The sequence below is a fragment of the Festucalex cinctus genome, chromosome 12 (genome assembly GCF_051991245.1).
Source record: "Festucalex cinctus isolate MCC-2025b chromosome 12, RoL_Fcin_1.0, whole genome shotgun sequence".
Lineage (NCBI taxonomy): Eukaryota > Metazoa > Chordata > Actinopteri > Syngnathiformes > Syngnathidae > Festucalex > Festucalex cinctus.
This window is the reverse complement of record NC_135422.1, coordinates 8,779,518-8,791,656: the sequence shown is the minus strand read 5'-3', so window position 1 is coordinate 8,791,656 and position 12,139 is coordinate 8,779,518. Positions and strand designations below refer to the sequence as shown.

General features: G+C 40.1%; 1 protein-coding gene across 1 annotated transcript; it reads right to left on the bottom strand.

Moving 5' to 3' along the window:
* Nucleotides 1–5,477: 5,477 nt before the first annotated feature.
* Nucleotides 5,478–9,786, bottom strand: exd1 (exonuclease 3'-5' domain containing 1). Its single transcript, XM_077539931.1, has 11 exons — nt 9,381–9,786; nt 9,169–9,237; nt 9,068–9,101; nt 8,931–9,001; nt 8,780–8,850; nt 8,580–8,666; nt 8,032–8,136; nt 7,884–7,964; nt 7,644–7,787; nt 7,383–7,571; nt 5,478–6,160 (listed from the first exon to the last, which is right to left on the bottom strand). The coding sequence occupies exons 1-11, from the start codon at nt 9,508–9,510 to the stop codon at nt 5,711–5,713; spliced, it is 1,431 nt and encodes a 476-aa protein (XP_077396057.1). The 5' UTR covers nt 9,511–9,786; the 3' UTR covers nt 5,478–5,710.
* Between the last annotated feature and the right edge of the window lie 2,353 nt (nt 9,787–12,139).

Here is a 12,139-nt window from a genome sequence, read left to right as displayed (position 1 = left end):
GTTGAAAAAGACAAACAGATGTTAAACGGCTCTAAACAATTACTCGATTTTTAAAATAGTTGTTGATTAAATCAATAATAAATTATTTATTGATTATTCAATTACCGGTAGTTTTTAACGTGTAGTCCGAATTGTTCAAAGATATAAATGTGCGTATGACTAATTGCTTGTCTATATGTGCCCTGCAATTGAGTGGCGACCAACCCAGGGTGTATCCAACTCTCTCATACAGCTCACCTGCAAACTTAACGAGAATAAGGGCTATCAAAAATGGGTAAATTCACTTTTTTTTTTTTTTTTTGTTTAGTGTCCTTTTGTTTTTCGTCCTTTCTGATTCGTAGAAACACAACAAAACATGATAAAGGGCAGATGTTGACTTTAATAATTCCCCTTGTGTAATCTTGATAATAAATGTGTTTTTAATTAAAATGAGCTACAATCCCACATTGTATTATTTCAACAAAACAAAAATACCATTTGGTCAGGTTTCTTCATTATGGTTAAATAATCAGCTTAAAATGGCATTTCCCCTTTCTAGTGAATGTAATTTTTTAATGAGCAAATTTAATCTCATCCTAATCCAATGGACTCCCCATAGCAAGTATGGCGAGCGGGCTGAAATACAAAAACTGCTGTTGTGAGAGTTTGGTGTGCATGGCATCGATGCCCCCTACCCCTCATGGGTTGTTGGTTGGCCCTGACAACACGCCTCAACACGGTGCCAGACTGTCAGGGTGCCAAGGCCGGGCAGCAGCTGCCGGCCCAAACCAGCGGGCACTAATTGAGGCAACGGCAGGGAGCCCCATCCTGCCCTGGTCCTCCCACTGCCTCCTTGAGGCTACCACCCCTCATCCGCGCAACACACACACAATGCTGCTTTAATTATGAAAAATTAGCCAAAAGCTAATCTCTCATCTTTTCAATCAACAATGTGCTGGGGCTGCCACTATAATAATAACTAATTAACAATTTTAAGCAAATATAAACGCTTTTTCCTTTGAGAAACGCTCATCTTTCTCCACGAAGGACCACATGGTGTTTTGCACATACCCTGTTTCACATGTAAACAGGTTTAAATATTCAATATGATGATAATAACAATTTAATTTAATACCCATTTAATCCAGCTTTATTGTCGGTGTGTTTTTGCATTATTAATGTGCATGACTGTGGCAGAGGTGGACCAGGTGGCAGCAGTTTACATCTAAATCTATTGTCAACAGTATCAGATCAAGTCAGACTTGGTTCTTATTACTGAGACCACCAAGTGGTGTGGGCCACTGCAGAAAAAATTACAGTCAGCAACACTTTGCTGCATGTCATGGTTTCGCATACAATATGTTGTGCTGTGTTATTATTTTGCTTGTTGAACCACAAAAACATGGCGTGATTGTCAACAAGTGGAAAGAGCCGAGAATAAAGGAAATCAAATTTGGTGACAAAGACCTAGAAATATTTCTGTGGGGTGGAATGCAGTCAACTCCTGGCCAATCGAAGCGGCTCTGCTTCCAGGGTATTAGAACCGCACCCACTGGTTGATATTACGGAAGCAAGAATTGACTCGCTGGCGTCTGAATATGAAATTACCGTGTGCAAAGTGCGATACAGATAAACTGCCAAATCTTCCCTTGCGGATAAGGTAGTTGGAGGTGATCACCTTGCACCCTTGATCGTGCGTATGTGTGGAATCTGTTCCCAATCAATGTGAATTGTTGGGCAACTACTCCAGGGTAACTACTTCAGTTCCCACAATAAGTGGTACTAAAAAGTACTAACTGGTTTTTGGGCCTTCAAATTTAAATACCGTACCTAATAAGTGGAGGTCAACACACTACAGCCCGTTGAATAGTTGACACTTAGGCGTTACTTAAATTTGACTATGGCAAAGCAATCGGAAGAACACGTGGGATGTTTTCCATTTTAGGCCATTGTTTACTGTGCTCCTCTTTTTTGTTGACTGTTTTAGTGGTTGATGCTGGTATGATGTCACACTGTTTCCATACATGAGGTCATCCTGCCTACACAGTGAAAACACAGACCAAATTAAGGTCGACTGTCCCAGACTGTATTATACTGCACCATGCTGTCATTTACTCATGGTCTTGATTGGATTAGTATTCAGGTTTGGGTGCATCTTTTCGTTTGATGCAGTTTCAGGGGCCTTCCTGAGTGCAGGTACACATACCGTTAATAAGGCAGCCTGAAATATTGATGCTTTGTTTTGTTTTCATTTTTGCAGTACTTGAGTGGCCATCTGGACAGGTCGTCCTTTCTCACGTTAAATATTCAATGGCCTGGTGAATGTTACCAGGGGAGAGCAAAAGAGGGTCATTTTGTAATGTGAGAGAGCTGCTGTGGTGGTGGGGGGGACTGAGCAGCATTCAACAATAGCTTTGGCTAACAGATGGGTGATAGTGTGTGGGTATATAGTTCAGTGTCATAGAAGAACCTGATATCTGATTATATCCAGCCCAGCCTATAAATACAAAAGGATTACATGTGGTTACATGAATAATGAATTTGAGATTATTTTGTTGACATGCGTCTAATTTGTTGTGGCCTTGCAGAAATGCCACAAAGGAGCAGCGGATCATGTTGCTCCAGCGGGCCAATTAAATAAGTTCCTTGTGACCGGCTCTCACGTGAAGTGCGGCTTTTAATTAGTGGAGAAATGTCCACCTTAGCAGGTGCAATCAGGAGAACATATTTAACAAGCTGGAAAAACAAAGTGCTTATTAATGGTCCAGCGCTTCAAACTGTTTGGAACCTTTCCCTTTGTTCAGCAGTCAGGATAAAATGCAGCGCGGTGCAAGTGGACACTCAGTCAGCAAACTCCACAAACAATTATAATGAAACACATGCAAAGGGGCTCCTTTTTGAGTAAAACGCCTCTTAATATTTAATGACAGTCCATCAATTATGAACAAATCTGCGGCTGAGCGCTCATTAAGAGGAGGGATGGTTGCTTAGGAGCGCCGGCATGTTCTGTCACTCGTGTGGCGTTTGTAACTGGACACCCTGCAGTGTGACAGTAATATGGTGGAAAGTAAATAAGGCAGCGGACGCGGGGACCTTTGTTGTGGGGGCTGCCGCAAGCGTGCTACAAATCCAAGTGTTCAATAATGCAGCCTGACACGTGTCTGGCTTGCTTTGTTACTCGGCACCCTGGACATGCTGGTGCCCAAGCGTCCGTGCACTACTAAACTAACCTTTCTTCAACTTTTTAAGACAGACCTGAACAAAGGACAGCTCGGAGGTCACATCCGGCCCACCTGTAGTCTCGGACCGGCCCATGAAGTCAAAGTAAATCGTAAAATATGTGGTGCTTTTATTTTGAAAGTTGTGATTTTAATTCATGTGCAAACATGTGGAGGCTAGTACAAGCGTTGCAGCGTTCGCTATATTTAGTGACTTTTCCGTGCAGAAATTTTATGTCTACAGAATGAATGAATGACTTTTTGTGCCCTTCGATTGGCAGGCATCTGGTCCAGGGTGTACCAAATCTCTCACCCAACGTGATTTGGCATCGGCTCTAACTTAGGGGTCGCCGATGTTCTAAAAATAGCTCACTAGTGATGAGACATTGTGATTTTCTAGGAATTTTGTAGCTATTTGAAGTCGTCATTTGAAAATGTGAACACTGGCAGAGATTTTCCAGACATTTTTTTAAGTGTTAAAAGTGTTGCCTATTGATATGTATCTGTTACCTTTATTATGAAACATCATTAACATGATTACTGTCTTTAAAAACTAGGGATGGGCTAGTACAGATACCAGGTATGTGTATTGTATCGGGCCGATACCAGGCCTTATTTCAATGTACCGGTACTCACGATGGCAGATGATAACCAGTATTGTTTAGTGCTGTCAACCAAGATAAAATCTTACATTAACTGAAGCAATATTCTAACCAGTGGTCAGTAAGACTTCTGAAGTATTTTTAGGTATAAAAAAAGAAAAAAAGAAAAAAAAAAGTTTCTTTGGTTTTTAAATTGTACAAGGTTTTGTGGAAGCAGACGGTAAAGTTCAATATACTGAAGTGCAGATGATTTATTTACACCATAATCGGAGTCAAAACAATCGTTGTCCTTGCACAGTCAATCCTCCATCTCTAGGAGATAAACACAGCTGGACACCCTAAAACTTTTGGTGTTTATGTCTGTTTGCTACCTTTCCAACTTGAGACTAAAAATAGCTCCTGCGCATCCGGCTGGGATACTAACAGTGCAGTCATCTTTCCCTGTGAAGGACACAACACTGTCTGAAGTTTTGGGAGCAGGGAGAAGGGGGAGGGGAGGGGGAAGGAAACGGTGACTACCGTGTGACAAGCGCCCTGTTCCTTCCTCTCAGGCCTGGGAAACAGGAAGTGCTACACACAAGGCATTATTGTGACGGAGAGGAAATGCAGGGTCCTCTAAAATAGGAGCCTCAATCTGCTTGTCAATGACATGGGACGTGTCCTCCACAGAGACCCCCCAACCACTACCACACACACACCTCCAATAGTAAGTGTTGATGTAGTGCTTTTTTTTTTTTTTTTTTTTTTAAGATCCATGTGTAATAAAAGAAAATCCAGATATGAATGTTTATTTTACAGCCCGAATACCGGCTGTAAATGATATGGAGGGCATGTGTTTAGCAGACGTTGAGGAGGGGCTGGTTGCTAAGAGAGATGCAAGGCTTTGTAGCGGGCCGCCTCCCCGTTAATCAAAATCTTCCTTTATCTGTTCCATGCTTTCAATTAGACAGCTCTGGAAAGGGCCAAACCCTCTGTATGGCGATACTGGCAGTGTAGGCTGCAGCCACATCTTGCTGTTGTTGGCCATGTCTTATTTTGATTCCACAAACCACCCCCCTCATCATGGCAAAATTGCAGCATTTTCCCCCTATTTGCCAAGATCAGCATGGCACCTCATGTAGCACATTACATGGATAAGATCTCCATTGTGCACCCTTGGAGAGCATAGCAGATGTTGGCCACCTGACGTTTTTTTTTTTTGTTTAATTGGGGAAAAAAATGAAGGTCTGAATTGTTTTTGTTTTTCTCAATTAAAACTACATCCATCAATGTCGTTCTGCTTTTCAACACCAATTAAAAGAAAGGCAGAAGCAGGATATTTATCACACTATGTAAAGTAACATATAGCTATTAATGCATTCAGGATACGCCACCACAAACTAGGACTTGTAAAAAGATACACAATCAAAAAAGCCTGCTTTTACAGAGGTAATTTAACTTTTTTTTTTAAATTCACATTAATACAATGTTTATTGTATTGATTTATGTTTTACTGTGAGCACTACAGCATTGCAAACTACATCCACAAAAATATTAAATATTCAGTAACACATTATTTATTGTAAAAGCATATTTTTGGGTACAGCTCTTATTCATAATAGATCTTGTTATATTTGCACCAAGTGGTCTCAATGGTGATTATGTGCAGAATATTTGCTAAGTAATAATCACTCTACACTCACATCTGAAAATGTTATTTTAATTTGAATACAGAACTCAAAACATTCTAAACAGCAAATACAGCCCCAATATCCCATGCACACGTTGAACAAAACAAAATGTATAGTGCCATCTAGTGGTCAACCTATGTATCAACAAACATTTTTAACATCCTGTGACTGCAGGCTCAGTTTGATTGGAGGCTTGTGGTTTCTGTTTCTTGGGAATGTCCAAGCAGGAATTGAATCTGCCTCAATCCCACTTTTCTCTCTTGGGATCTGGGCTGGTATTGTCTGAATTAGGGAGGCAGGTTTCTGGTTGCCCTTTCCCAAAAGGCCTTCCTCGACCCATCACTCCCATCAGAAGGGATGTGAACCCTCTGCCTACACCACTGAAAGGCATTTCACTCACCGGCTCTGACAAGATGTTTGGGACTGGATTTGGAGGGGCTACATTCACAGTTCTGAGGAGCGGGTTCTGATTGGTTTCAATGGGGGGTGGCAAAGATGATTCCACAGCAGGCTCTGAGCCTTTGTCTTCCTCGACCACAGTTGACCTCGGTGGCGGGGTCGCCGCTTGAGGACTGGAGCGAACCAGAAGACCTTTCTCTGTGATGGGGTAGAGTTTGGCGGCATGATCCCGACGCTCACAGCGCATCTGCTCCAGCAGCATGAGCTCGGAGGGCAACTCAATCATACTCTCCTGTGGATATAGAAAAAAAAGCAACAAAGACCTTTTCAGTTTGATGTTACACATGTCAACGGTTTAAAAACTGATTGCATCATTGGTAAAGAAACCCTTACAAGTACTCGATTGAGAAAACAGGGTAATGGCTGAAGGATGATTTTAGCGTTCTTCTCTGCCGCCACAGTTTGAAAATGAGTGAAATGTTAGTAGCAAACAATTTGTTGATGTAAATTGCTTTGACTGGAGATGGAATGCCAGCTGTAATTTACATTTCAACTGGTAAGTTAATTCAAAAACAGATGTAAAAATTCAGACATCATTAACATGAGTGAAAGGCTAACTTAATAGATTTTTCTGTTACTCGCATTAATGGCACCAATGTGTGAAATGGATAGCATGCTATAGAGCTCGCAGGCATTATGTTTTACTATGTTACGAAAGACAACCCAGCCAAACATGTTGCACATACCTGTAGAGGAAGTGTCTTGCATAAGCAAACTGATGACTGCAGTTTGGTACCCAGTCTGTCCTTTTAGAAATGAATACTATGTGGCAGACTTGCGATCGTCTCTGTACAACTGAATGACATCCACTCACTGTATCCTCTTCACCCACAGAGTCCGCCACAGCTGTACTAATATTTATTTTATTTTTTTCTAAACGAATCATAAAAAAATTAATAAATAAATGAATAAATAAATAAATAAAATTAAAAAAAACTCAACCTTTTGGGGGTCTATCGAGTACGGGGAACCCCTAAGACAAAAAGTCATATTTTTCAATTCAAGTTAGCACTAGTCAGTCACTTTTTGACACCCGGAAGACAGCAACCAGTTATAACCCAAACGATGGTTGACAGACAAAAAAATAATAATTTTAAAATTTCCCTCACAGGATGAATACAGCAGTCTAACTACAGTGGAACCTCCAAAGTGGACCACAATCCATACCGTGTTGTGACACCCAGTTGTCTTCCAAGTTGTTCTCATTTTAAAAAGAAACAATAACAAATTTGCTATAGGAAATAATGTAAAGAGATTGAGGAGCAGATAAAATTCCTGGATATATGTCAGGAAAGGACGAAGCTATGCGGTTGCTGTATTGAGAAAGCGTCTAGGCTCTCACCATAACAACCCACCATAGAAATCAAGGGCCGCCAATTTGTTGCACTTTGAAATGCTTGAATTACATTAGCAATATATTTAAACGTAATACCACCCGGGCTACGCACACATACCGTAGTGATGCTCTCCAAATCAAGCGGGTACTGGCTATTTGATAGGTAGGCATCCACTAAAGTCATGTAGTCCATTAAGAGAGAATCCAGCAGCACCATTCTGAGAGGTTGCAGGTGGATCACTGACAGCGCCATCACCTTCAAAACGGCTATAGGACATGGCCGCTTGTACCACACATTGGCTTCCTCCTGCAATTAAAAACAAAAAAAGTCATCATTAAAGCTGAGTAATCAGGACTAACCTGTGTCCTCTTACCGTACCTCAGTGAGCTGGGACTTGGTCTCCAGAGTGGAGAGGTGGGAGGAGGGCACCGTCAGGTGACGACTCACCGCCTCATGAAGAGTGCTCACTCTGTTTGGGAAGTATCCTCCCGTCTCAGAGTAAAAGCTCAAGACATCTGCCACCTTGGCCAGAAAACGGCAAAGAGAAATAAAAGTTGGAAAAACGATACCATATGGATACGAACCTGTACACATTTTCACCACTATTCCCTCATGTACCTGAGTGTCAAAGACATTAGTCATCTTTACTCCATAATGTGTCATCAGACATCCAGCAATAGCTCTGCAGTCATGAATTACCTGTGCCACATAACATAATCAACAAAGGCCCCCAAAATTGATAAGTACGCACGAGAATACTGCTCACCTTCAGTATGTGCTTATTCTGGAGAATCATGGACAGACCGTTTTTAAAGGCTCTCGCTCCAAGTAACAGGATGTCAAAGAGATAAACTTTGTGTTTTGTGGCAATCTAGGTCACAAACGGTAAACATAATGAGATACAAATGATGTTAGAATGCCCTTAATGTTAAATAGTTTGGAATTTTCCCCAAAATACACCTAAGGTTTAAAGTTCACAAGCCATAAATATAAACTATTCGATAGAGACTGAGGCGAATAGCAAAAATCTGCAAGTAAATGATGATTCCCTCCAAAAATGTTAAGAATTGTCTGTAAATGCCTCAAAAGGGCCGCAAAACATTACTTTTGTCAACATGAAACTCCTCAAATTATGTGCAGGGGCTAATGTGCAGCGATAACTTATTGTAGCATTTTATACGACGTGATAATGTGTTGTTTTACTACACACCATTTCCCCGTTGTGTGACTAAGAAATACTATATCTTATCAAAACAGCGAAATGAAATGTGCTGCGACACAGAGTACCCTCTGAAATAACACCAGATTTCTCACCTGAAGCCAGCACAGTCGGCCATGCTTGTACATGTCCACCCCGTCTGCCCCAACACTAACCACATGCTGCTTCTTAATTTCCATCACCTAAAACGTAACATCACAAACATCATTGAATCATCAATGCAGAGATTGCACTGCATAAGCGTCAGGACTCACGGTGCTTACCAAATACATGCAAAGACTCGAAAACTACTTACAGCGGGTCCAAATTTCTCATGAAACCCGTCAATAACTTCAAATTTGATGAATTCTTCATCTTCATCATCACCTATTAATATAAACATATTTTCACTATTTTCCAACAATCACTGTTTCTATTTTGGAGGACAATGTTGATAAGTTACTCACGGAGGTCGAAAGTTTTGTATGGCTGGAACTTTTTCAACTTCAATTGGTCTTCTTTGTATTCAGGAATGTTTCTGTGCATCATTTCATAGCTTTAGATGAATGTCTCGCTCCCTTGTGACCCTTTGATCACCACTTACCCGTGCTCTTTGTCCTCTTCATTGGCAAACTCCACTGTTAACTCACATAATGTTATTTTGTGGACTTTTCACTTCAAATTGTATTTGTGGGGTTTACTCACCATTCAGAATCTCATGACCGAAAAATAATTGAATTCCGGGAAGTTCACGTCCATTGTCGCCATATACGACTGAAACACACAAATTGAATTTAATGGCATATTTTGCTTGCACTGTCATTAAGTGAAACGAATTCAAACCTGTTCACCTGAATAGTTAGCTACAGCAGCAAATTTATAACTCAAATATAACTAATAAGTCATTTTTGTCTTACCTTTCGCTAAGGCCAATGTTTTGCTGGAGGTGATGCGCTGCACAAAGCCAAAGCAAAACGACGACTTGAGGGTAAGTTTAATACGTTTCCCTTGGAATATACTCATGAAATGGGTATCGTCGTCTACCATCTTGATATTCTACAGCATTCCAGTGTCGTTAAGTTAAATGAACACATCAGTAAATTGACTAACAAACGCGGATACCACCTTTGTCATTGAGCAGTTTAGCTAACTTGATGTTGCATTCAAAAGCAACTCGTGCGTTTGATAAGTTAGAAGTATAATGACTATTCCCTGCTTCATTGTTTCAGATATATATAGTAGCTACATCCCAAAATATTACACATGGGAATTTAGCAAAACTGCGGTGGAACAGATTACTTTTCAGACTGATGTTAATGTGTAATCACGGCTTACGCGTAGTAATTGTGTGAATTCCCAAGTGACACCAAAGCCTCCTTCAGGCGCAGCTGGGCGCTAGCAGATCAGCTCGTGACCGCCATTTTTTAAAGGGGATATTTTATGGAAAATCGAACCCACTTAAATGAATCCAATATTAATAGTTTAATGAACTCAATTAATTAAACTTAATTACCTCATTATTATTTAAATTGGATTAATTTAATTCAACTCTGTGTTACCATTATTTAAAGTCAATTCTCTTATTAGAGTGCACTTATCATTCCAACAAAAATAATCTACCCAGATACAATTAGGGCAAAAATAATTGAGCCAGTAGAACCTTGGCAAGAAATATGCTTGAAAAATATGTCTATAATTTATGATCCTGCCACAGACAAGACAAGTCAGACCAGTTTTAAATTGTGTTTGTGTGTGGTGGTGGGGGTGGGGTGTGCATAATAACTCTTCTAGCCTTTCTTCAGCTTGTCAGAATTCAGGATTTGCTGATTGGGGGGGGGAAATCATTATCACAGGTAACACAAAATGTTTTTTGTTTTGTTTTGTTTTTTAAATAACATATGTCACTCCTTTGTACCTGGAAAACATGTGTTTATTTTTATTTTATGTTTTAATAGACCCCCGTGCCCGCGTGGGTCTTCTCCGGGTACTCCGGTCTCCTCCCACATTCCAAAGACATGCATGGCAGGTTAATTGGGCGCTCCGAATTGTCCCTAGGTGTGCGTGTGAGTGTGGATGGTTGTTCGTCTCTGTGTGCCCTGCGATTGGTTGGCAACCAGTCCAGGGTGTCCCCCGCCTACTGCCCAGAGCCCGCTGAGATAGGCGCCAGCAGCCCCCGCGACCCTTGTGAGGAATAAGCGGTCAAGAAAATGGATGGATGGATGGATGGATGGATGGATGGATGTTTTAATAGACGTATTAACAAGTAATGGTCTGGGGTTCAGACTGAACAATAGAGTATGCTACATAATGTCATTACTGATTAGCCACATGGGGGCAGGCTTATGACATGCAGCACGTTGCAAGCGACAATTAAACTAGTGTAAAGGCAGTACTATCATGAGATATAGATGTATCTAAATGTGTCTATAATATAAACATTGTAAAAGCAGAAAAGATGTGGAAAAAGCTATTCAGTGTGTTTGTTCTGTAGTTCCTGTAAAGCCTCTAATTTCACCTACAGTCTGTCAATCATTACTGCTTTATGGCTTTTGTATGTCCACCTGCTTGGTTTCAGACATGCGGACCTGCTGTTATCAGTGCACACTGAGCCTACTTATTCATTAAGTTGGTTAAAGTCAAATTTTAATGTGTGTGGACCACCTATTGAAAGTAGACAATTTAACAGAGATATGTGAGCAAATGTGTTAAATATAAATATAGATAGAATGCAATCTAGATCAGTGATTCTCAAGTCGTTGGTCGGCACCCAAAAGTAGGTCAATGTAGTGTAGCCTACTGTACAGAGACTATTTCTAAACAAACAAACAAAAATGTTTTTTTTTTGTTGTTGTTGTTTTTTCATAACAAATAAAGTGGGTTGTGATTTTGCACCATTGGTGACAACAGTTGCTAATCACTGATCTACAATAGATCACATCTGAAATAGACCTGGTTTGAGATCACATCTTTTGCCTACACAAAGCATTTAGTTTAAATTCAGATGTTCCGATGTATCCTAACATGTTAAATGGGATTTTCCATGTTAAATGTGCATTACTGCCAAATTCACAAAATGAAAGTGCTGTATTGAATTGGTTTGTCATTACAAAGTCTCTTTCACTTGAGATAAAACATGACTGAGATGTAATTAAACACACCATAAACTGGATTTTCCATTTCAAATTTAAATTGTAGCCACATGCATAATGCACAATAAGAATCAGATCTGGATTAAATTAAATTTGAGAGTGCACCATTTGACCTAGCATGTACACAGCAAATTTGTTGATATACTGTATGTACATTAAGTATCTGAACAAGTTTAATTGGAGATGTTTAAAAAAAAAAAAAAAAAAGAAAAGAAAGAAAGAAAGAAAGAAAAACAGCAAAACTAGATCTGATCTGGACTTGGTTTGACACCACAAACTCTGACCCCTGCATTCACATGTCTGACCTTGCATTGCAAAGCACATTTCTTTCAATTAGGATAAAAATGGCAGACCTAGACGATTGAACATTTTAAACTGGATTTGTAGTTTTACATTGTTGTCACATTGCATAATCAGAATCTAATCTGTATTAACTTGGCTTGACATGACCAAGCACACACAGTGCAAATTTGTTAAAATTAGTTAAGATTTGACAGAGGCATAAGCATCTGAACATTAATAATGAT